The sequence below is a fragment of the Littorina saxatilis genome, linkage group LG5, assembly GCF_037325665.1.
Source record: "Littorina saxatilis isolate snail1 linkage group LG5, US_GU_Lsax_2.0, whole genome shotgun sequence".
Classification (NCBI taxonomy): Eukaryota; Metazoa; Mollusca; class Gastropoda; order Littorinimorpha; family Littorinidae; genus Littorina; species Littorina saxatilis.
This window is the reverse complement of record NC_090249.1, coordinates 38,942,992-38,969,305: the sequence shown is the minus strand read 5'-3', so window position 1 is coordinate 38,969,305 and position 26,314 is coordinate 38,942,992. Positions and strand designations below refer to the sequence as shown.

At 39.4% G+C, this 26,314-nt stretch overlaps 1 protein-coding gene across 3 annotated transcripts; it reads left to right on the top strand.

Moving 5' to 3' along the window:
• Nucleotides 1–397: 397 nt before the first annotated feature.
• On the top strand, nucleotides 398–26,160 carry LOC138967084 (syntaxin-7-like). Of its 3 annotated transcripts, XM_070339564.1 has the most exons (13): nucleotides 398–444; nucleotides 1,970–2,151; nucleotides 2,798–2,869; nucleotides 3,247–3,316; nucleotides 3,588–3,687; nucleotides 4,335–4,475; nucleotides 4,958–5,010; nucleotides 5,540–5,560; nucleotides 9,191–9,281; nucleotides 11,483–11,555; nucleotides 12,072–12,154; nucleotides 16,463–16,605; nucleotides 17,449–26,160. In XM_070339564.1, the coding sequence occupies exons 2-12, from the start codon at nucleotides 2,085–2,087 to the stop codon at nucleotides 16,565–16,567; spliced, it is 876 nt and encodes a 291-aa protein (XP_070195665.1). In that variant the 5' UTR covers nucleotides 398–444; nucleotides 1,970–2,084; the 3' UTR covers nucleotides 16,568–16,605; nucleotides 17,449–26,160. The 3 variants fall into 3 exon arrangements, with proteins under 3 accessions (XP_070195665.1, XP_070195667.1, XP_070195666.1); XM_070339566.1 differs by lacking the exon at nucleotides 5,540–5,560; XM_070339565.1 differs by lacking the exon at nucleotides 16,463–16,605.
• The last annotated feature ends 154 nt before the right edge of the window (nucleotides 26,161–26,314 follow it).

The following is a 26,314-nucleotide window of genomic DNA, read 5'->3' as shown; positions in this document are numbered from 1 at the left end:
CATGATTTGACGCCAAGTGGATGTTAGCGGCTCGCAAACGAAGATTCGTCCAAATGATGGTTAAAAACAACCTGCAGCGAACGGAAGCTGAAAACTAAAGGTGCATATAGTTCAAACAATCATTCAACTGTATTTATTTGACCTTACACAGACTGTAGGAAGAGGCAAACCGTCTTGAACAATATTTTTCCCCAGGAAGCGACTCCAAGAACACAGAAGACTCGAAGGTGAGTGACGTACCTTGTAGTCTTTCTGTGATAGTAGTAGTCCAGTGGACGATACCTTCGCCTGTGCTTTGACATGTGTGTGTTGAAGGCGGAGGGGGGAGTTATGTCTGCAACACAAGGGAGATAAATGTTGTATCAAAATTAATGCTTGTTTTTGTATTGTGAGTAACGCCCCTTGCATGACGTCACGAGTAATGGCTGGTAGTTGGAAGAAGAGGTGTGTATCTCATCGATTTTTCTAGGATTATTGCTGAATTTTCCCAGTCGACAAATGTTTCAGTATCAGCTTAAGCTTGTTTGTATTTATAACTAAAATTCTGTCATGTGTACGGTTTTTTTCTTTGTGTTGGCAGTATTGACAGCCCACGTTTCGCTAACACATACCGACTTATTGATGATCAGAGTCGCATGACACTTACACTTGTGTGACGAACCGACACAGCAAACAGGAAAAACAAAACACTGTTCAGTTAATTCCATGCGTGTAAGAAGACTGCCCATTTATCAATCTTAGAAATCAAACTCAATGCATTGTATGAAAACCTATCTTTCTGTTGACGACAAAACACAACAAGGAAATGTCTAGGAAGGCAGTTGTTGACAGTGAAAGTGGGTTTTCCGCTTCCTCTTCTTGTTATCCATTTGTGGATCATACATATTTGTATTAGTGTATACATATGTTCAGATCTGCTAGCTTTTCAAGATGTTGTTTAATCATAGGGCCAATACAACTCAATCAACGAGACTTGAGATTGAAAGAATGAAATTGTGCACTGTTGGAACTTGGGAATAGGAGGTTGAAGAAAATGGTTCCTGGATAAGGAAAGTGCATACATGTGGCAGTTTTGTCTCAGCGTGCTTGCCACAGTGCATTTTAAAAATGTAATTGATGGCATGACTTGTAAGTGTAAATTGTAACCAGCAAAGTTTTTTGTTTTGTTTTTAAAACAATTGAGCATACTTTAGAATAAAATACTCACACTGACTTTCTTCTGTGAAAACACTGAAATAAGAGAGAGACTTTCTTTGAATTACCGTGGAATAATTTTAGAAATTTTGTCAAAGTACAAAAACCTGCTGTTATTTCCAAAATAATGTGCTGATGATCGATATCTGCCCAGGGAACAAAATTATATATGAAAAACATGCTCTGTTATTGCATAGTAGGGCCTGTTTGGAGTGAAATAGAATGTACTTAAAAAGTAGATCTTTATTGTTGTTGAAGATGAATGTTTACAACAACAATAAAATGTTTCTTTACCCAAAACCCCCCTTTTTTTTTATTGAATAAAAAATAAATTCTGACCCATATGCCATAAATCATGCAAATATTACGTTTTAGGGAGAGAAAAACACCCCTTTTTTCTAATTTTGTTTCAATCAAAAACCTTGAAAATAAATACAGAAAAGCTTTCCAAAAGAACAAAGCTTAATTTCTGTGCCACCTCTGCCCTTTACATTAAAGAAAATCATATTTATCTAATTCACTAATTGTTTTTAAGGGCGTTCGCTTTTTCAGATGCACTGAAACTATTGTTTTTCTGAAGAGGATAGCAACATTATATCTTTCACGTCAGACTGTGTTATCAATATTACTTATTAGTGAATGCTTCTAGAGTTGAATGAAGGTCTCATTTTAATATACAGCAGTTTTAACTCAATTTTAGTGTCAAACTGAATTTTATTTTCTTAATTTGTTATGGATTTAATAATACATTTTATTATGTTGATGTCTTCTCCAGATAACTCCATCCAGTCATGCTTTGAACAAAGGCACATTTCAATACATCAGTAACAACTTTACGAGGGGGCGCTCACTTACCAGCTATCCTGTTGTGATCCATTCCTGAAAGAGTCATGGCTTCTTACGGCAGAGGATCCTTTGATGGATTTGATTCCTACCAAGGCAACCAGGGTGCTAAAGGTGATTCACTGAATGTTGTTTGAGTGTTATTAAATATTATGAACGTGGAATTGTTTTGGTCAGGTTCTTACATTTTTATTTCAATTTTCATTTCACTTTCAGATAAAGAATTAAAAAACAAACAAAAGACCACATGAAAAAACCCACAAGACAGGGTAGATATTAGGATGTTTAATTATAACCAAAACATAACATTCACTGGTACCTTGACCTATCTGTCTTTGAACTTGAAGTGCAATAAAATGATGTAAAGATCAGAAAATAAAATTAGCTCAATTAGCTGTGTTTCTTTGATCTGGTGATGGCGAGAGTCCCGTGTCAAAGGATAAAGAAGTCTGTTAGGAATGGCAGTGTAATGTTTTGTAAGAATCATTTTCATACCTCAGATCAAATATATATTTAAATTATTCAATTTTAACCAAACCGGGAGCACATAAAACCTGACGTGAAGACAACTTTTTATAGGTCTACTATAACTAATATACTTCTCTTTTGACAATAATTCATTAATTGTTATCTGTTCTTCCCCTTTTTGTATTGAAGACTCCCTTCATGTAGAGAAGGAATTCCGTAAACAATACACAGTTCTGCTTGTTGTGTGTTCAGGTGCTTTCGATTTCATTTTCAATTAACTTATCTATTTCAGATGGTGGTGGATCCGAGTTTGGGAAACTCTCGCAAAAGATCAGCCAGAATATCCAGAAGATTACACAAAATGGTTTGTAAACAAACACCTTGTGATTTTGATCTCTCTCTCTCTCTCTCTCTCTCTCTCTCTCTCTCTCTCTCTCTCTCTCTCTCTCTTTTCTTCTTCTTCTTCTTCTTTTTCTTCTTCGTCTCTGTCTGTCTCACCCTCTCGCATTGCCATAATGCAAGGCCCGTTTTTGAAAGATTGCCCATAATAATTTGTGCATGTGAAGAACATTCAGTTCAGATTTCTTACACATGTGAGGATGTTCCTTGCAAATTCTTCAAGCAAGTATGTGCTTGTGTTTCATTGTGGCAGTTGGTGAGTTGCTGAGACTGTAATTACTGAAACACATAGGGTTTTTGTTGTCCACAGTTAGTTCACATGTAGTCTCTTCTATGTTTCAGTTGCCCTAGTGCAAAGACTTGTCGGTCAGATTGGCACGCCACAAGATACGGAAGACATACGAAACAGAGCGTAAGTTTTTGCAGTGTGGTTGTTGTCATTCTTGTGCTTGGTTTTTCTCCTCATGGTGAAAGAATTCCATAGTTGTAGTGTACGTATGGCTAGTTTTGATTGTCTTATCTCGTCTCTTGTCATGACTCATCACAAACAGAACTTTTGCCTCCCAGAATGATTCAAATTACATCCCCCAAAACTGTTGCTTATTAAATATTAGTATGTCCTCAGTTTAAGTCTGGGTTGGACAAGAATGCATTGGCTTATTATTCTTCACTGTGTGTGGCAGGGAGCAGACGATTCACTACACAAATCAACTGCACAAAGAAACCAGCGAGTACCTCAAGGATTTCGCCCACCTGCGTATGCCAACCTCAGCATCAGAACAGGTGAGTGAATGTACATTCTCAAAATGACTGTCTTGCATGGCGAAGAACAGTATCAAGGAGCAGTCTTTATAGATATATACATGTGACAGCGCATGAGAGAGAATGGGCATATTGGAATTTATAGATTTTTTTGGTTTTATCCTTGCACAGGGAGAAGAATGGGATTGTAAGAGTGCAGGGTTTAACCTGGGAGAAAAGGGCAATGGGACATTTGTCCCCCTCAACCAAATTCCGATGGGACATGGTCGAAGGCAAGAATTACCGTAAGCGCCAAAGAGGCCTGTACGCGTTTTGACCAAAGATGCAAAATGGTGCAATATTGTGCCATCTGAGAATTAGCCGCTATATAGTGTTATTTATGTATGTGTGTGTGTTTGTGTAAGTGTGTGTGTGTGTGTGTGTGTGTGTGTAATCCGATGTAAAGTGTACATTTGGTGGCGCAGTGGTACGTTATCTCAATGCGCCCTTTGACGCACTGAAGGAAATTGTGATGGGACATTTTCAGATTTAATGCGCCAATGGCGCAGGGCGCACTAGTAAATGAAACCCTGAGAGTGCATGTTAAAAGTGGAAGATACGTGCGTCCTTAACGTTGTTGTTTTTTTACACAGATAATCTTTTCACAACTGGTAGCGTTTCATTTTCAGCGACAATTTAAGATGCAGAAAGAGAGGTTCACAGATGAGTTCAGCGGTCTTCTGAAGAACTTCCAGACAATTCAGCGTGAGGCTGTGCAGAAAATGCGCACCAGTTTGCAGAGGGCAAGAGCACATTCTGGAATAAACCAGGTAACCATTTTATCTCTGAGACTCTGCTGAATGGCTTGACTTTGCTGATATAGATCTGTAATGTAGTTTTAATTGTTATCTGAAGTTTGAACATTTGAGCAAGTCAAGGCACCTTAAACCCAAATCAAGCAGTCATTGTGTTCATTTTTGAGGAGCTAAGTTTGTTTAATGTTTGGAAGAATGAGAGATGACATTTCATCTGTTTTAGTGCTGACAGTTTCTTAATGCGAAGAGTACTGGGAGTCTGCACTCTTTGTATAATTATTTTGTGCTAAGTATGTTCCCAGTTTAAATAAACAAAACAACACTAAACTACATCAACCACAGGATTTTTTACTTGGTGGGAGAGTAGATTTGATCTTTTTTGTACGAGGTTTGGAACTGGCAAGCTTTTTCCGCGAAGTGGGGTTGTTCAGTTGACCACTTTTTTGCTGCTTCTGCAGTGGTTTGCTGTGTAACCTGACATGCTATTTCTTCTTCAGTCCCCCTTCCAGGATACATATGAAGCCCAGGATGATATGATGGCCACACCAGGGTGAGTTGACTGGTTATGTCACAATGTGCAGGGAAACGTCTGTTGTGAAGTGCAAAACAAAATCGCTCTCAAAAGCTTTTTTTTCTTCTGTTTTTTTGTGTGTTTTTATAAAAAAATAAAACCCTACATTTACCTCTGTTATAGCTGGTGCCTTTATCCTGTCTTTTAAGTTTGTTGACATTTTTCTTCTTTTCAAGGCAGTGCCACTAAAAGATTTGCATGTAGGTAGTCTACCCGACATACTGTACAATGTTATGTTCACTCTTTACCACGGTTAGGCATTAGCTGCTATTAGTTATGGAATACCATCAATGTTTTCAAAAGTAGTAGACACTTTAGAGGGAAAATTGAAAGATGCAGTCTTGTTTCCTTTTCTTATTCAGTTTTTGCACAGCACTTTTTCAGTTTGTCAAAGCCCCTTTCATGGACTTTCTGTTGTTTCATCTTCTTTCCAGTTGCATACTCTTGAAATATGAGTTGAATTATCAAATAGCATTTTCAAATTGTAGGAAATCGTTTATTCTTTCAGAGTGGCAATTGTTACGCCAGGGTAAGTGAGAAAAGAGGTGGGCTTTGCAATCACGACTGAAACAGTAGATAGCGAAGGTTGGGGGTTTCCCTTCAGCTAGGGGATTCCTGGTTGCACATAAAATGTTTGGTTATGTTTTGTTTATAAAAGTCACAGTTTATTTTTTAAACACATAGCCGTGCTGGGTCTTGGGCACGAGAAAGGTTTTGTTTGTTGTGGCATCAATTCCCAAGCTGAACGGAAACAATTTCCAAGCTGAAAGAAAACTGTGAATGTATCTGGTGGTGGGCAAAATTGTGTTAGATGCTGAATTAGTGAGTAAATGCTTTTACATTTCTGTTGGGTGTGTATTGATACATCTTCACATTCTCTTGCTTCTTGTTCTTCTTTTTACATTTAGTCAAGTTTTGACTAAATGTTTTAACATAGAGGGGGAATCGAGACGAGGGTCGTGGTGTGTGTGTGTGTGTGTGTGTGTGTGTGTGTGTGTGTGTGTGTGTGTGTGTGTGTGTGTGTGTGTAGAGCGATTCAGAGTAAACTACTGGACCGATCTTTATGAAATTTTACATGAGAGTTCCTGGGTATGAAATCCCCAGACGTTTTTTTCATTTTTTGGATAAATGTCTTTGATGATGTCATATCCGGCTTTTTGTAAAAGTTGAGGCGGACCCTCATTTTTTTTTAATCAAATTGATTGAAATTTTTGTAAAGCAATCTTTGACAAAGGCCGGACTTTGGTATTGCATTTCAGCTTGGTGGCTTAAAAATTAATTAATGACTTTGGTCATTAAAAATCTGAAAATTGTAATTACAATTTTGTTTTTATAAAACGATCCAAATTTACGTTCATCTTATTCTTCATCATTTTCTGATCCCACAAACATATAAATATGTTATATTCGGATTAAAATCAAGCTCTGAAAATTAAAAATATAAAAATTATGATCAAAATAAAATGTCCGAAATCGATTTAAAAACAATTTCATCTTATTCCTTGCCGGTTCCCGATTCCAAAAACATATAGATATGATATGTTTGGATTAAAAACATGCTCAGAAAATTAAAACGAAGAGAGATACAGAAAAGCGTGCTATGCAGCACAGCAAAACCACTACCGCGCTAAACAGGCTCATCAGTTTCACTGCATTTTGCACGAGCGGCGGACTACGGTCATTGTGAAAAAATGCAGTGCGTTCAGTTTCATTCTGTGAGTTCCACAGCTTGACTAAATGTAGTAATTTCGCCTTACGCGACTTGTTCTTCTTGTTCTCCTCTGTGTGTTGGTTTTAGACGATGCGGGTAAATACTAGTTATTACTCTGTCTCGTAATCCTTTTTGACTCACATGCGAAGCAAAAGTGAGTCTATGTACTCACCCGAGTCGTCCGTCCGTCCGTCCGGAAAACTTTAACGTTGGATATTTCTTGGACACTATTCAGTCTATCAGTACCAAATTTGGCAAGATGGTGTATGATGACAAGGCCCCAAAAAACATACATAGCATCTTGACCTTGCTTCAAGGTCAAGGTCGCAGGGGCCATAAATGTTGTCTAAAAAACAGCTATTTTTCACATTTTTCCCATTTTCTCTGAAGTTTTTGAGATTTAATACCTCACCTATATATGATATATAGGGCAAAGTAAGCCCCATCTTTTGATACCAGTTTGGTTTACCTTGCTTCAAGGTCATGGTCACAGGAGCTCTTCAAAGTTGGATTGTATACATATTTTGAAGTGACCTTGACCCTGAACTATGGAAGATAACTGTTTCAAACTTAAAAATTATGTGGGGCACATGTTATGCTTTCATCATGAGACACATTTGGTCACATATGATCAAGGTCAAGGTCACTTTGACCCTTATGAAATGTGACCAAAATAAGGTAGTGAACCACTAAAAGTGACCATATCTCATGGTAGAAAGAGCCAATAAGCACCATTGTACTTCCTATGTCTTGAATTAACAGCTTTGTGTTGCATGACCTTGGATGACCTTGACCTTGGGTCAAGGTCACATGTATTTTGGTAGGAAAAATGTGTAAAGCAGTTCTTAGTGTATGATGTCATTGCTAGGTTTAGCTGAAGGTCAAGGTCATGTAAAGGTCAAGGTCAAGCATGTGAGTCGTATGGGCTTTGCCCTTGTTTAGGTTATGGAAGAGTTGCAACCTTTAAAAACAATCAGTTGAAATTAAAAGCCATGGTGAAAAATGAGTCCTGAGTCTGATGTGTATTTTATGTAGTGTGCGCTCCATGTCAAGCACTTTTTTTGCCCAATAATATCCACGTCGGAGTTTACTATTTGCTGCTGCAGGGATCGGTGGCCTGCAGTTATCGCTAACCACGTGTGTTTTGCCACTGGCAAAGCAAGGATTATCAGGGGTCATTGCAGGCCAGCAGTTGAAACTGAAAAATAAATAATAATGAGATAAGGAACCGATTTTTTCGACCTCAACATGGCCTGAGTTAAAAAGCTTCTTCAAAACAGCACATTGAACAAAAACTTTTCTAGTGTCTATAGCTACTCTTCTTCCGTAGGTCTTTCCAGACAGATCCTTACCGGTACTTGTGGTCAAATTTCACAAGTTCTGATCAAGAGATGCTGTTTCTTCACTTATTTTTGAACTAATAGTTCATTTAGTGTTTGTTCATTTCAGTCAGTTCTTTCTTTTCTTTTCAGAATATGCGTTTTTAGACTTTCTTTCAGGCCCTCTAACTTTTTAAACAAGGCGTCCAAAGTCAAAGCCAAATATGACCAATGTGGTTGCTGTTACATGCTGTTCTCCTTTTATTTGCTGACTTAACCATTTCCTTGCTTTCTTTCTTTTATTTCCTCAAACCTTTTGATTTGACTTTTACTCATTACCAAAGCTATGAAACTAAGACTGATTCTGAAAAAATTCTCTTCTTGGTTTCTCATGAGGGGACAAAATAATGAAGTGCCTATTGTCCTGGTGGGGATGGTTGGAAAGGGATGGGGGTAGGAGAAGCTTTTCTTATTTGTCTTGGTAAAGCAACTCAGCCAAATATTTACAGGGAGAAATATTTACAGGGAGTCTGTGCATAAAAATTGACACTGGTCCCACTTCTTACAAATTATCAGCACTGCATGTTTTCCTTTGACTTTTTAGTGAGAACCTGCCCCCCGCGGGTTAGGGAGTCCCATATTGGTTGGGACGAGAAAGAATTTACCCGATGCTCCCCAGCATGTCGTAAGAGGCGACTAACGGATTTTGTTTCTCCTTTTACCCTTGTTAAGTGTTTCTTGTATGGAATATAGTCAATGTTTGTAAAGATGTTAGTCAAGCAGTATGTAAGAAATGTTAAGTCCTTTGTACTGGAAACTTGCATTCTCCCAGAACAAGAAACAATTGACAAGTGGGTCTATCCCATCTCCCCCCTTCCCTCCGTCGCGATATAACCTTGAACGGTTGAAAACGACGTTAAACACCAAATAAAGAAAGAAAGAAAGTGAGAACCTTTCTTTCATTTGATTTGCGTTATCTTTTTAAATTCCCGTGTATATTTCTGTTTTTGCAGCTAGAACAAAAAATCAGTTAAAGTTGCACAGAATGTTGCCTAAGTTATAACAAGAATGATGACTGCTTTGTGGTGCATTTTTCCTTGAAGTGACCAATTTGACTTTTTGTTTTCAGATATTCTCAGACGCGTGAGGTGCTTCAAATGGAGCAGGATGTGGACCTGGAGCTGTTGCGAGAGCGTGAAGATGCCATCAGAAAACTGGAGGTAGGATTTGATTGCTCTCTGCAGAGGAAATTCTGCTGCTGTATAACGCAGGATGGTGCAGCGATTGCACTAACTATTTTACATACCCACTGTAAAGAACCCAGGCTTTCATAGAAAGTGGTCAGTCAAATTGAGCGAAAATATGTATACTATTCAAAAAAAGAAACGCATAGCTTGTAATATTTGGTTAATTTAGTTATATGGCTACAAGGATATCCACCAAACTGCAGAAAATGTTTATCTGGTCGTCGACCTTTCGTCCATTGCCACAAGTGAGCTCTGCACGTGACGCATGCGTTATCAGTGGCTACAATGTCAAAATTGCTCATTTGGCATGACCACTCGTCATGCTTCAGTGTAATCTCGTGAAACTCGGGGAATATTGAGCTCTCACCATGTCTTCCAAAACCCATAAAAGCTGATTGTTCGCCACAAAGAAATCAGACGACAATTCAGCGACGAAAGATGGCCCGATTGAGCAGAGAAGACCGCCAAATTGCATTGGGTCGTTTACAAGCAGGCCAAAGTCAAAGTGCAATCGCCAGGCACTTCCACGTGTCCCAGAGCACCATCAGTAGACTGTGGGTCAGGTTTCAAGCCACTGGCTCCGTTGCTGACTTGCCACGAGCGGGAAGACCAAGGGCGACAACTGCTGCTCACGACCGCTTCATACGGCTCCGCCACCTCCGGAATCGTTTCCTGTCGGCCTCATCTTCTGTCCAGGCTCTCCCCGGGCCACACCGATTATCGGACCAGACCGTGCGGAACCGCCTGCATGAAGCTGGTTTGAGAGCTCGCAGACCTCACAGAGGAGCTGTCCTCACCCGCCGCCATCGCCAGAACCGAGTGCAGTGGGGCAACCAGCACCTTCGCTGGACCGTCCGGAATCACTGGAGACACGTGTGGTTCAGCGACGAGTCCTACTTCCTGCTCCAGCGACATGATGGTCGGAGGAGGGTCTACCGGAGAGTAAACGAACGTTACGCGCCCAACTGTGTGGATGAGGCACCCGTTCATGGTGGTGGAGGCGTCATGGTGTGGGGGGCGATCAATACCGCTGGAAGGAGCACCCTGGTGCACGTCCAAGGGCGCATAACTGCCCAGCGATACGTGGAGGAAATTCTGCGCCCACACGCCCTTCCTCTTCTGGCTGACCAGGATGCCATATTCCAGCAGGACAACGCTCGCCCGCACACAGCACGACTCACCACCCAGTTCCTCACCGACCACCATGTCCAGGTGCTTCCCTGGCCATCCATGTCGCCAGACATGAACCCGATAGAACACCTCTGGGATGAATTGGACAGACGTGTGCGCAGGCGAGAAGAAGCGCCGGCAAATCACCGCGATCTATTGCAGGCACTTCAGGAGGAGTGGGACACCATCCCACAGCAAGATATCCGGCATCTGATCCAGTCCATGCCCAGAAGGTGCCGGGCAGTTGTTGCTGCTCAAGGCAGTCACACCCCCTACTGACTTGACAGCCTCGGCACCCAATCGTATTGATTGACTGATTGATTTGAAGATGCAAATGAACTGTGTGTGCATTCAACTGTGTCCATACCAAATTTCAAACAAATAATCTAAATATTGGATTTTCTGTTAATTTTTTCCAAAAATAAAACAAATTTGGCAAGTAGCAACTATGCGTTTCTTTTTTTGAACAGTATAGTATGGTAGTTTATTTTGCATTTGAGAAGGACAACTTGTTTACAAGCCATAAACTGGCAGGAGGATTGTCAGCCAGAAAATGTTGTTTCCAGTATGGTCAGATTTCACTTTATCAAATCCTGGTAATAAAAGGTTTAACATCATGTATATAGTTGTTGACAGGTTGCTAAATGTATTTAGTATTGTTTGTTTCTGTGCTTATTTGCATGTGCTGTCAATCTTCTGTTTGGTTTTAGAATTTTATATGTGACAGTTGTAGGAATGCAAGTACGTGTTTAGACCTGTTTTCCTCAGATTGTTTGTGGTCTAACTCTAAGGAGGGGGGGTTCCACTGTATACAATCATAGCAGCATTCAACGCTGAAAATTAATTACATATCGAAATGAAAGTAAGCTCGTTTGACCTTCGTTGACAACACTGCCATTCCTGCCCACAAAGTACTTTTTTTCTGAGTAGTAGATAAGGCCTGTCTGTTTTTGATTTTTGCTGTTGTTGTGATTTTAACATGTCTGTATTGTGACCATCCACAGGGTGACATCCTAGATGTGAACACAATATTCAAAGACCTTGGAATGCTGGTCCATGAACAAGGAGAACAGTTAGGTAAGGCGGACTGACCAATAGACATACAGACGGAACGAAAGACACAGACAGAATAAATATTTTGAATTTACATTTAGGCCATTGGCCATTGCATAGACGTGTGTTAAAAATAGGTCAGTAAAATGTTATTTGGATTTTGAGACTGATTTGTAGAAAAACAGTTCTGATGGTAAACATCCCAGTAAACTGTGACTGAGACTCTTCAAGTTTCACAGATTTCATTACAACTGATTTACTTTACTGCAATCACACATGAAAAGAGGGGTGGGGAAGGTGTTTGTGGGAAAGAGAGAGAGAGAAAGAGGATGACTGTGTCAGTGAGTGAAGGTCAGAAAAGAAGAGGGGTGGGGGGGGGGGGGGGGGGGGGGGGGGGTAAATGTGCATGTATCCATAAATTTGTGTACACAATCGACAGGTTTGAGCAAATACTGTACTTTTAATTGTTAAATAAAAGTTGGATGATTTTGAGGCCATTGATTGTTATTTAAAGGATTTTGTGCTATCTTGCTGTTTCAGACAGTATAGAGGCAAACATTGACAACGCCCAGATGTCGGTACAGGAAGGCACATCTCAGCTGAGCAGAGCAAGAGATTATCAGGTATGTAGATCTATTCAGAATATCTTCTTTTTTAAAAATGTAAGTGTGCTATTTACTCGTTTGAGTGGCATGTGCATTTTATGTGTCTAGTGGAAAGGGTTTACAGTACTCTTTTTTTCCCGTTCTGACATATGGTTTTCTATGACTGCATGAGGGAATTGAGCAGTATTTTTTATTTTTTAATATTTGTGTATGTATACCTCTATGTTTGCCTTCTGTTAGCTCAGAATACTATATTTTCGGGACTACAAAGCGCTTCATTGTAAAAGTGGTTTAAATGATAAAAATCCATACAATAGGGTCTTCCGGTGTAATGGTTGCAATTCAAAAGAAGTATACAGAGTGGAAATACGTTTTCTCCCAGATGTGCGGTGAGATCAAAGAACCTGCATTCTGAGAGCTGTATGGCTTTGTGACCTCAGGTCAATGACCATCTTTTCAGCTCAGACCAACGGCCTGCCCTAGTTAGAGACACTGATCTTTTGACCCTAGGTCAATGACTTGAGTTTTGAACTATAAGACTGACACATGCATATCACCAGAGAGGGACTGTTATTTCTTTGTATAGCGATGTGGGTACATCTGTTCTCTTCATAACGTTCATAAGCCATACATATGGCAATACCGGTCAATAGGACGCAGGGGTAAAAGTTGAGGAAAAAAGTTGCGCCTTATAGTCCCGACAGTACAGTAGTAAATGAGAGAAGATCTTACTCATTTTAGCTTACAACAAAGCATGTGGTTGTGTTTGATCAGGTGTAAACGAGTTTTACTAATGCCTGTGTCATCTGAATTGACTAACAGCTTCTTCAGCTGTAAATATAAAATGTTGACAACTCCCCCCTCCCCAAACATTCAAGAAAGTAACCAAAATAATGATCTTTACCACGCGAGAGACATGGAGAAAAGTTTTGATTTAGAAGTAAGGCTACAAAGACTCAGGTTCTGTAAGAAAGAATGGGTCAGCTAAGAATGAACCAATTGCTGTCTTGATTTTCTCCCAGTTTTAAACGTTTTGAGAACTTTATAAGCTTCCAGGCTAACACTCCTTATCACTCAGCATCTGTGTTTTTGTTGTTGATGGTGTTTTTTTGTTTTGTTTTGGTTTGGTTTTTGAGTTTCATAAAAAAAAAGAATGTTAATGGTTTTGTTGAAGCACGTGTGCTTAATAAATATAAGGTACCTTACTTCTCTTTTAATTCATCATGTACACCACCACAGATCTGTTTAGGCTTTTACATGTGATAAGAGCATCCTTCTACTTGGACACATACCCAACATCAAACGCCTGGCCGCTTCCAGTGGAGACTGGGAATCTTTTGCTGAATTGAGAAGTGTTACTCAGGAGTAGAATTCAGCAGACCTGTGCACACTCAAAACGCTCATCAGTAGTAAACAAACCAAATTTCAGTAGTTTTTGAGTCACTTGAGAAAAAGTGACTCTATGTAATCGGTCAGTGTTAGTCTGTCCGGCCGGCCGGCCGGCCGTAGACACCACCTTAACGTTGGACTTTTCTCGGAAACTATCAAAGCGATCGGGCTCATATTTTGTTTAGTCGTGACCTCCAATGACCTCTACACTTTAACGATGGTTTCGTTGACCTTTGACCTTTTTCAAGGTCACAGGTCAGCGTCAAAGGAAAAATTAGACATTTTATATCTTTGACAAAGTTCATCGGATGTGATTGAAACTTTGTAGGATTATTCTTTACATCAAAGTATTTACATCTGTAGCCTTTTACGAACGTTATCAGAAAAACAAGGGAGATAACTAGCCTTTTCTGTTCGGCAACACACAACTTAACGTTGGGCTTTTCTCGGAAACTATAAAAGTGACCGGGCTCAAATTTTATGTGAACGTGACTCATTGTGTTGTGAATAGCAATTTCTTCCTGTCCATTTGATGCCTCATATAATATTCAGAACTGCGAAAGTGACTCGATCGAGCGTTTGCTCTTCTTGTTTTAAAATGTTTCAGTAGTAAGCTGTAATGACAGTTCAAGACATAATTCTCCTCACAAAGCACACAAACTGAAACACTATGACGCAGTAGAATGGGAATGGTGACAGAGCTGTTGTCTCCTCTTCACTATCTGAATCTCGCACTCTTTTTTTTTTCTTTTCCATGTGTAACCGTGTGCCGAAACACTACGATCACCTCGGGAAGCGAAGTGCAATCAAACAGGATTGAAAATGTTAGGGCTAATTTCTTAGCCCTATAAAAACTGTTATGCAAACCCGAAGGTTTCCATGAACATACAGACAATCGGAAACCACCAGACCCTATCACAAACAGAATTCTACAATACACCGGTGTTGACTTTAAAGGCCAACAACTCGGGTGCAGAGTCTGCTGTGAAAGGAGCGGTAGCCTCCCCTGTCACAATCGCCCCCGTCTGAATGAACTTCGTCCCGAAGTTCCGAACCGGGGGACCACTGTCCATCCCAAGTTCGCAGAATGGGAACAGCACAAACATGTTCAGTGGTCATATTATGCCATTACCTGAACATATCATGCCGAGTCCCATCCCTGCTCGCAAGCGCCAGATGTAACCGTGTGCCGAAACACTACGATCACCTCGGGAAGCGAAGTGCAATCAAACAGGATTGAAAATGTTAGGGCTAATTTCTTAGCCCTATAAAAACTGTTATGCAAACCCGAAGGTTTCCATGAACATACAGACAATCGGAAACCACCAGACCCTATCACAAACAGAATTCTACAATACACCGGTGTTGACTTTAAAGGCCAACAACTCGGGTGCAGAGTCTGCTGTGAAAGGAGCGGTAGCCTCCCCTGTCACACATGTTTCACTTCAATCACAAGTTGCCACGCAGACGCTGGACGAACTAAGTCTAAGAACAATGCTGAGAACACGCACGCTTCCGGTAAATCGGTAAACGTCTTTTCAGCGCAACGGCCAACGAATTGGTCAAAACATCTTAACACTATTGTGACTAGCACTGCCACGGCGTTTACGTCCCGCCTGCCCAAGCTTGCCACCAAGAAACTTCCCAAAAAACAGTAACTGTAAAGAAATCTGTCTAGCAAGCTTGAATTAAGTCCAATCACCACCAAATTTTGTGTACTAATTAAAAAATGGATGCCCAGTTCAGTCGGGCTATTTATAAGTTTGTCACGCGATTTGTTTTAGCAAAGGGGGGTGAAAGGGGGATAATTTGTGTTTTTTAACATTTTTTTGTGTGTTTTCTTTTCCACTGCTTTTTTAAAAGTTATTTTTTAACAGAAAGTATTATAAATAATTTTATAACCAAACAAGGTGTAAAACCTATGAATTAGCTGAAATATTGTTAAAATTCTACACAGAAATAAGGAGACAGTACAAAGAAAAAAACAAGCAAATCCCGCATTCACTCACAGCATCCTGACTCAAATGAAACAAAACTGTGACACTCACCAAATGATGTCTAGGTAATCCATATTGAATATAAGTCACATTTTCACAACAAAGTCCCAACTGTACACCTATGAACATTTCCAAAAGGATTAGGCTCCAGCCATCCATTGTTATCAGTGCTGCCACGCCCCCCTTGCAACTACACATTCGAAGATTCATGCAGTACCACCCTAACACGTGTAGTTTGCCGACTCATACTAGCAGCAACAACAGGGCTGTTTCTTCCTCAATATCACTGCTATTATCGCTTTCTTGAGGCGAAAACAAAACGTCGGAATCATGATCTACAGGGTCCTCAAGATCCAACATCCGGAGAATCTCCTCCCGTGACAAGGCTCGCCTTCGATTCATTTTTTTTCTCGAACAAACCGCACAAATCAGGCTAATTTTACATATGGCGGAAGGGCACACCAAGTGTGTCAAGGGAAACAACTCAATTTACTGCAAGCTTCAAAAACCGGGAAGCAATCACGAGTCGTGTACCTTGTATGTCTAATACTAAAATAGTCACTTCCCGTCCGTGGGCGTTGCAGCGCTATTACTAATATAGTCACCTCCCGTCGCGAAAGTGTTAAAACAGAAAAAAAGTACAATTTTTGTTGTTGTTGAGTAAAACATCGGAATTTCGGAATTTTAATTAAAAATCCGTAGCACCGTATTCTGCATATAAAAATCAGAGAAATTACGGAGAAACCGTAGATGTGCACAGGTCTGATTCAGCCAACAAAAACCCCACTCTGCACAGTCAGTCAGTAGCTAGGCTGTTGCATTTTGGTATGTGTTCAATTGGAGGGATACTCTTCTCCCACGTAAAAGCCTGGACAGGTCCTTGATGGGTATAACAAGAGAAGGATTCAGTACCTGTAATGTCAGTGACGTTCTGTTGCAGTCCAAAGCCAGGAAAAAGAAGTGCTGCCTTTTAATCGTTTTGCTTGTTGTTTTGGCCATTGTGGGAATCATCATCGGTGTTTCAGTCTCACAAAGCAACAATTAGCTGCATGCCTTACAGTGTCACCCGTTTTCTAAGTTTGGGTAGGTTTATGATTTTTGTCGTCTTTTTGTGACTCTTACCTTATTTTAATTTGATCTTTTTCTTCAGTTTTGTCTCCTTTCTTTTTCTTGTTTGAAGCATGTTCCATTTCCAAATGTTTCTGGATAATGTAGTGTTTGGGTTAATTTTCTTTTCTGTTCACCAAGCTCAAAAAAGTCATTCAGAATTGTTTCACAAGTTTTGTGTTGGCACAATGTGGTGTGAGTTGGTTGTCCATTACATGTGCTTTATGTAATAAGATAATCATTCAGTCAAACTATTGGGTGTTTTTAAAAATGATTTAGCAGTAATGGCTTATATATATATAGTTATGCAGTTTCCCTAGCAACTGTTCTTGATACTTTGACCTTGACAAAAGGTCACAGATTGGTTTAATTCTTGTAGCCCTCTAATTTTGATCTAAAGGAAACTTCTTTTGGAAAAGTGCAACAGACAGTCTTAATTCAGTATTTTGTTGGTTTTGGCAAACAATGTTTTGTACCCCTTTCCTTGAATTAAACACACAAAAACACAGGATTTTTACACTTCATTTATACTTCATATATTTAGCTGTTAAAAAAAAGATGACCTTTGTCACATACATCCTGACCTTTACATATATGCCTGTTCAGAAGAGACACACATTTATAACAGAAGAAAAAATGAAAGAAAAAGAGAATGTAAAACTGAATGCACTGTCATGGTGCCATATTACAACGTATATATTTCTTGCATATCATGACACATTATTAGAAACTGTCTGACTGGAGTTGAATTCCAAGGCTGAGTGTGTTTTTCCCTTTACTTGCTTGTGTACTCATGGCGGCTGTTTTTTTTATTTCCAGCAAAAATCGCGCCGAAAAATGTGCATCTTGTTACTGATATTTCTTGTGGTCGTTACAATTATTGCCCTGATCATCTGGGGAGCCACAAGATAAACTTTGGCTGTGGTAGCTACACTCCACGGCAAGGTACCCCTGGATACTGTCTGCTGCCGTCGTGGAAGCAGTGTCTATTTCCAGCTTCGCTTTCACTGTTAATGTGTATATATGTGACCCTCCACCACCAAATGAGTCGCTTGTCACCACGCGCGGTTCTGGGTAGCCCTAACATACGTCAAGGGGGTGTCGGGTATCTATTTTGAGATTTTGCTTCAATGTTATTCTTCAGTGTCTTTTCTACCCACATCTTTCACCTGATAAGCTGAAAATGCCTTAAAAGTTGCATAAAACGCTTTTGAAACACCCTTCCCATGTTTTTGAGAGATTTAAGCACCCCGAAAAAAACTACTTTCACTCAACGGTCGCCCTGTAAATCTTCAAATGGACCCGTCGATACACACATGAATGGTAAGGTCTTTGTTCCGACTTTCAAACTGTGTAGTTTCTAGTGGTTAGACCGAAAATACTTGAGCGATGATCTGGTATCCCCCGCGGGTTAGGGGGAAGAATTTACCCAATGCTCCCCAGCATGTCGTAAGAGGCGACTAACGGATTCTGTTTCTCTTTTTACCCTTGTTAAGTGTTTCTTGTATAGAATATTGTCAATTTTTGTAAAGATTTTAGTCAAGCAGTATGTAAGAAATGTTAAGTCCTTTGTACTGGAAACTTGCATTCTCCCAGTAAGGTAATACATTGTACTACGTTGCAAGCCCCTGGAGCAAATTTTTTATTAGTGCTTTTGTGAACAAGAAACAATTGACAAGTGGCTCTATCCCATCTCCCCCCTTTCCCCGTCGCGATATAACCTTCGTGGTTGAAAACAACGTTAAACACCAAATAAAGAAAGAAAGAAAGATGATCTGGTTGCTAAGGTCAAAATTGTTTGGGGCTGTTTTTCTCAGAACCGTCGTTTTGAGGGTTACTTTATTCACAGGTTTACAACTCAAACAGTTTTTGCTCTTTTGTAAAACGATTTTCACCACTGGGTAGAGCATAAAACAAATTCTTTAGAAAATGTAGAAATAAAAAAAATCATGCATTTGTGACAAGCGACTCATTCCGTGGTGGAGGGTCACACATATAATCATCCGAGTTTGTCACTGTCAGATCTCGGATGGGAATTAATAAGGTGTAATTGTTTAGGTTTTGTTATGAGAGAAATACATGTATGAACATTTGGATTTGGTAACTTTGTGGGCAGTGGGAGTTTTGAATTAAAATAAATCACAGAAGAGATTTTACTTTTAATGGAATGATTTTGATGAATTCAAAATCTATCAATTCTGACTAGTTTGTACACCTGAAGTTTTTTTTATAACATATTCAGTTGAGTTGTTCAGCCTAAAAAAAATAGTTTTCACAATGTACGTCAAACTATGGTGAGAATGAAGTTTGAGATTTGAGAATTTAACTTTGGGGTTAGCTCTGCAATGTCAGCACATTTACATTATCTGAGAAACAGATTGACAGAGAATTTGGTTTTGTTCATCAAGTTTGAATACAAGAGCAGGTGGTTGCAAAACGGGGATGTTATGATGTATTTGACACAGCCTCACATTGTGTGACAGGGTGACGCAGAGTTGTCTGCCGGCCTTGACGGCTTGCGTGTAAGCTATTTACAGTAGCTCGATGTTTCTTGTACATCAGTCGCCAGTTAGACACCTGACAATTGTTTGTGACGGGGTCTGGCTGCTGTGGTCTCCTGGTATGCTCTTGGGAACTTTTGCGTACCCCTGGCAGTTTTTATAGGGCAATTAATTTAGCTTTAAAATCTCAATCCTGTTTGACTGGCATTGCCTCCAAATGCGATTCTTGTGCTTTGAGCACTCAGTTACATTTGCTATGTGAGAATGAAATCTCTGCATCCTGACAAAACTATGTTTCATTTCATTATATTACTGTGTATTATTTCCTGAAAAGGAAAATGAAATCTTCTGAAATGTTGCAACCTGTTGGAGCTCCATCTCTCCAGTTTGTCCATTTTCCCGCCTGTGTTGTTGTTAAGAGCTGTAAAAAGCAACGCAGAGAACTTTTGTCATTATGTATCGATCATAATCATTTTGACTGACCAAAACTGAATGCATAAAACTTTAAATCAAAATGCATTTTGTGTACTTCTGCGTTTTGTTGTTGTTACAGACCGTTATTTTTTCAGTAGCAGTTCTAGATTCCTGTCATTTTTTGTATAAATTGATATCCTTAAGCACTTACTAGAAATCTTCCCCCCCTTCCCACCTTTTCCCTCCATGAGTTCCGTTTTATTTATAACTCTTTGTAACTAATTTGTCCCTCAATTATTTATTTTTATGCCGATTCACTTTTACTGCAAAAATGCCCATGCTCATGAACAACTTCACATTGAAATCATGTCCGGTGTATGGCGGTGATTGAGTTGAGCATGCTGTGTGTATGTGATAGAAGAGCTGAGCTTTCTTGTGCCAGTGGTGATTGAAGTGTATGTGTTTTGTGAACAGATATAAGCGCAGTAAAATTGGTTTCCCACTTAAGCTGTTAATAAGGATTGAAAACATTGTTTGTGATAATATACCCCAAGTCAGTTACATTACCTTCGTGCTCATGAGTTTAAGGAAGAATTAATATCTATCACTACATGCATGGACAGCGCGCACTGTTCATGTTTTAAAAAGCAGCAAGTCCAAAATTAAATGAATCTGAATTCATATGGAGAAAAAAGCAGACACAAATATTGCTTCTTAGACTAAAATAAGATTTCAGTGATATGTAAAGATCCTAAAGAACAATATTTAACATTTCAGTATGATTGAGAATCTTTTGAAAGAATGTGTATGTGTGTGTGTGTGTGTGTGTTTGTTTGTTTGTTCGTTCATGGGCTGAAACTCCCACGGCTTTTACGTGTATGACCGTTTTTACCCCGCCATTTAGGCAGCCATACGCCGCTTTCGGAGGAAGCATGCTGGGTATTTTCGTGTTTCTATAACCCACCGAACTCTGACATGGATTACAGGATCTTTTTCGTGCGCACTTGGTCTTGTGCTTGCGTGTACACACGGGGGTGTTCGGACACCGAGGAGAGTCTGCACACAAAGTTGACTCTGAGAAATAAATCTCTCGCCGAACGTGGGGACGAACTCACGCTGACAGCGGCCAACTGGATACAAATTCAGCGCGCTACGACTGAGCTACATCCCCGCCCGTGTGTGTGTGTTTGAGTTGAATGTATCTGGCTGTCTACCATAGTCAATGACACATAAAGCAGACAGCATTTTCATCTTGAGATTTTTTGGGTGATCAGGTGTACATATTTGTTTTTGGTGTATGATAAAAGAATGAAAACCTTGATGATTGTATAGGTGCATGATCGAGTATAGAATGTACTAGCATACTAGCACCATGCAGTCGTCTGTCATAAAACCATATGTGATATAGAAGAGTCCATGTATACATGTACTAGTTTACTGCTAATGTTAGAGATATGTTAGTGTTTCTGTTCCCTATGTTGTTTCAAAATGCGTTTTATGTGCTTAGACATGTTTGAATAGTAGGAACGTCGTGGAGATTGAGAACGGCAGGTGTGCAGAGCACTTTTAAAGTGCAGGAATTGTCTGTTGATTGCAAAATGCATATTGTTTTACATATACTGTGATTACTAGTTTGTCCATTGTTCTTGGTACATTTCCCGTCCCAGAAGGAGAAGCAAAAGAAAAAAATCACTTGTGATGTGATAGTAATCCTGTGCAAATAATAATGTTCCTTTTTCTAGATGAATCTGAGAGAACCTTGTGTGCAGTTTGTTGTTTTCCTATGTTTTGTCAGCCTGTTTTTATGAATGTCACATTTGTGCTAAATCAGGTGTTACGTATTGTGTATAATCTTCACTATGTATATAACCAGTTGTATAGTCAGAACCGATGTTTTGAACACTTTTGAATTATGAAATGTTTGATTTTTTTCTTCCCTCACATGTTGTATTATAGTAGGCATCTTGCAAGTGTAGATTTCTTTCTGTTTTTTACATTGTGATGAAGACTGACATTACACATCCCTTCCACAGTACTGAACTGTATGATAGGCTCTTCAATACAAAACAAACAACAGCAACAAATGATGGAAGATAGATACATGATGTCCTATAGATATTACAACCTTTCTCAGAACGTATCATGCATGATCGATGATTCACATTATTGGTTGTCAAATCAAAATCTACTGGTAAGAAAATGCCTCATTAGCATGAAATTATGTTTTTGAAGATTAATTAGCTCTACTATTAATTTGAGAAAGCTTGACCGGCGTCCAGCTTTCACAAAGTATAAGCTTTTGTGGTAAGAATTTTAAAAAGAATAATTTATTGGAAATTGCCAGGCTCTGCATTGTAGGGAACCAAACTTATTTAGCCAAAGGACATATGTTGCTTGAGAAGCCTAGAGGGATCTATCATCTGGTTTATACAGATAAGCCGGAAACGTTTAACACTAAGAATTAAAACTATCTCAAAACCAGGCATAGTTGGGTCTGGTCTGAGTATTCAACATGCAAAGGAAGGGGGGTGGGGCCTAGTGAAAAAAAGGTTGAGGTGAATGAGTGCTTCAGCTCAGTTCTATATTGTGCATGCAAACATATATGGCTGATACAAATATTAGTTCTCGATGATGAAGAAATTCCATGATTACTCACCCAAACAATATGAAGTATACAGCCATATGGCTGATAACAATATTCTCCTTGATGAAGGAATGGATTCCATGTTCACCCACCCAAACAATAGGACATATACAACCATTGTTGTATGATTGGATTGTCAGAGTTCGGTGGGTTATAGAAACACGAAAATACCCAGCATGCTTCCTCCGAAAACGGCGTATGGCTGCCTAAATGGCGGGGTAAAAAACGGTCATGTAAAATTCCACTCGTGCAAAAAACACGAGTGTACGTGGGAGTTTCAGCCCACGAACGCAGAATCCCGCAGTGGGACACTGCGGTTATGAAATTAAAGGCCCCTCCTGTTTTTGGAACCGCAGGAGCTTTCTAGTTTGCTGTTAGGTAGATTTTTGGTTCCTCTTTCCTGTCATGCTCTCTTTTTCTTCATGAATTCTTTTCTTTTTTCTGCCTTCTTGCTCATTCACCTGTATTTTTTCAAAAAATCTCTTCTCTTGCCGCTTGTCTCGCGATTCATGTATAGTTTAATCTGTTAGTGTTCTGATGTAAGTCCAGCAGTAGATAGGTTAAGCCTATTTTAACATACTGGAAACTGGTAATCTTCCAGTAGGTATTAATTTAGTTTTACTAAAGCCTGCTGGGACACAAGTAATGGGTTAGTGCATTTGTAAACAGGAATCGCTTGACAAGTGGCCCCCTTCATCCCCCCCTTCCTCGTCCTGATATGGCTCTGCGTAGTCGGCTGGACGTTAAGCAACAAATAAACAAACAAAACAAACAAACGAACGCAGAAGAAGCATGATTGGATGGTTTCATAATTGACTACACTCTTAAATCTAAACGCATCCAAATGATAGACATTTGTATTCTATTAGTAGCTGGTATGTCTAAGATTAGAGGATGTTTATCTATATCTCTGTCACGGTTTTTACATGCTGTGGATGAGTTGTATTCCTTGGAAGTGAGACGTCATACACACCAGACTTTATTATTCACTGGGATGCTTTCAAGTCAAGGAATACAACTCTTCCAACATTTTTTTCCCTGAAAAATAAATCTATTCTTATTCTGTTGTGACACTGTTCAAGAACAGAAATTTAATATGAATAATTTTTTAGGGTAGTTTGTATACGTGGTTGTGTTTCGACAAGTCATGATCACTGTCTGTTTCACTTCAGATCATTTTCAGCGTAATCATCAGAAAAAGAATGACAGAAAACATTCAGTTGTCAGAACATTTGCTGTCTCTATTTTGGAAGAAAACAAATTTACAGTCGTTTCGTTTCAAACTTCTTTTAGTAGAGATTAATTGATCAATCAGTAAATCGTAGCATTCTATTGCTTGTTGCCACAATTTATTTCTCTCCAGAACACCTCTAAAATTAGTTAAAAATAAACTTTGGAATATTTCAAACTGTCACAGTGTTCCTGTTTGTATCACCCTAGCATTATATGTATTAGGGTTCTTTTGTAATACATGTATTTCTTCCCGCAGTGGGGCACTGCGGTTATGAAATTAAAGGCCCCTCCTGTTTTTGGAACCGCAGGAGCTTTCTAGTTTGCTGTTAGGTAGATTTTTGGTTCCTCTTTCCTGTCATGCTCTCTTTTTCTTCATGAATTCTTTTCTTTTTTCCCGCAGTGGGGCACTGCGGTTATGAAATTAAAGGCCCCTCCTGTTTTTGGAACCGCAGGAGCTTTCTAGTTTGCTGTTAGGTAGATTTTTGGTTCCTCTTTCCTGTCATGCTCTCTTTTTCTTCATGAATTCTTTTCTTTTTTCTGCCTTCTTGCTCATTCACCTGTATTTTTTCCAAAAATCTCTTCTCTTGCCGCTTGTCTCGCGATTCATGTATAGTTTAATCTGTTAGTGTTCTGATGTAAGTCCAGCAGTAGATAGGTTAAGCCTATTTTAACATACTGGAAACTGGTAATCTTCCAGTAGGTATTAATTTAGTTTTACTAAAGCCTGCTGGGACACAAGTAATGGGTTAGTGCATTTGTAAACAGGAATCGCTTGACAAGTGGCCCCCTTCATCCCCCCCTTCCTCGTCCTGATATGGCTCTGCGTAGTCGGCTGGACGTTAAGCAACAAATAAACAAACAAACAAACAAATTCTTTTTTCTGCCTTCTTGCTCATTCACCTGTATTTTTTCCAAAAATCTCTTCTCTTGCCGCTTGTCTCGCGATTCATGTATAGTTTAATCTGTTAGTGTTCTGATGTAAGTCCAGCAGTAGATAGGTTAAGCCTATTTTAACATACTGAAAACTGGTAATCTTCCAGTAGGTATTAATTTAGTTTTACTAAAGCCTGCTGGGACACAAGTAATGGGTTAGTGCATTTGTAAACAGGAATCGCTTGACAAGTGGCCCCCTTCATCCCCCCCTTCCTCGTCCTGATATGGCTCTGCGTAGTCGGCTGGACGTTAAGCAACAAATAAACAAACAAACAAACATGTATTTCTGTTTGTTTGTGCAACTGTTATTCAAACGATGGTATCAGTTTAAACATCAGTGCCAACTTTTGCATGTAAAGCACATGTTTAATGGTAAAGAAAAAAATCCACCTGATCAAAAGACACTTTGAAATAGAGAAGACTGCATGAGAAAGTGGTCAACTGGGTGAGATACAAGCACTGGTTCAGATTGGTTGAAATCGGAAACAAATCTCAAGTTGAACCTATCTGACCCACCTATTTTTCACACCCCATTGGATACTTTTTTGTGCACACTAAACATTGTCTGAAATTATCTTGTCAGTGTCCCTGTCAGGAAAGGACACCTGCAGTGAAGGGACACATTCTTTTGGCTGGTCCATTAGGTGTCCTTTCATGGCAGGTATTCTTTGTGTGTAACCTGAAGAGAATGGAGAAGTATGCATCTGCATGCGACAGACATTGAACAGTGCACACATTGATTCAGAAACAGACCTAGTTTTCTTAGTTGGGCATTACAGAAAGGGTTAGACTTTTTCATTTTGTTACATTTAGTCAAGTTTTGACTAAATGTTTGAACATAAGAGGGGGGAATCGAGACGAGGGTCGTGGTGTATGTGTGTGTCTGTCTGTCTGTGTGTGTGTAGAGCGATTCAGACTAAACTACTGGGCCGATCTTTATGAAATTTGACATGAGAGTTCCTGGGTATGATATCCCCGGACGTTTTTTTCATTTTTTCGATAAATACCTTTGATGACGTCATAGCCGGCTTTTTGTAAAAGTTGAGGCGGCACTGTCACACCCTCATTTTTCAATCAAATTGATTGAAATTTTGGCAAAGCAATCTTCGACGAAGCCCGGGGTTTGGTATTGCATTTCAGCTTGGTGGCTTAAAAACGAATGAGTGAGTTTGGTCATTAAAAATCGGAAACTTGTAATTAAAATTATTTTTTTATTAAACGATCCAAAAACAATTTCATCTTATTCTTCGTCATTTTCTGATTCCAAAAACATATATATATATGTTATATTTGGATTAAAAACAAGCTCTGAAAATTAAAAATATAAAAATTATCATCAAAATTAAATTTTCGAAATCAATTTAAAAACACTTTCATCTTATTCCTTGTCGGTTCCTGATTCCAAAAACATATAGATATGATATGTTTGGATTGAAAACACGCTCAGAAAGTTAAAACGAAGAGAGGTACAGAAAAGCGTGCTATCCTTCTCAGCGCAACTACTACCCCGCTCTTCTTGTCAATTTCACTGCCTTTGCCATGAGCGGTGGACTGACGATGCTACGAGTATACGGTCTTGCTGCGTTGCATTGCGTTCAGTTTCATTCTGTGAGTTCGACAGCTACTTGACTAAATGTTGTATTTTCGCCTTACGCGACTTGTTTCTGTTTATCGAGCGGAGGGAGGGGATTGGAATGTTTTGACTATGCCCCGGAATATTCCAGCTTGTGTACTGTACATTGTATTCTTTTCAGCTCTATGATGTGCTGATTGAAAATAAAATCACCCATAGTAGTGTACATGAAACATAGTTCTGTTATTTGTTTGCTTGTTTGTTTTACCTTCAGTAGTTTGCATTCTCTTTCTCTTCTCTCTTGTGCGCTCACATTCTCTCTCTCTCTCTCTCTCTCTCTCTCTCTCTCTCAATCAGTCATGCAAAGTTTAGATCTTCCTGTGTGTT

Coding starts and splice junctions, on each gene's coding strand:
- LOC138967084 (XM_070339564.1), top strand. CDS start 2,085: ATGGCTTCTTACGGCAGAGGATCCTTTGATGGATTTGATTCCTACCAA. Junction 2,870..3,246: donor CCAGAAGATTACACAAAATG/GTTTGTAAACAA, acceptor TCTATGTTTCAG/TTGCCCTAGTGCAAAGACTT. Junction 9,282..11,482: donor ATGCCATCAGAAAACTGGAG/GTAGGATTTGAT, acceptor GACCATCCACAG/GGTGACATCCTAGATGTGAA.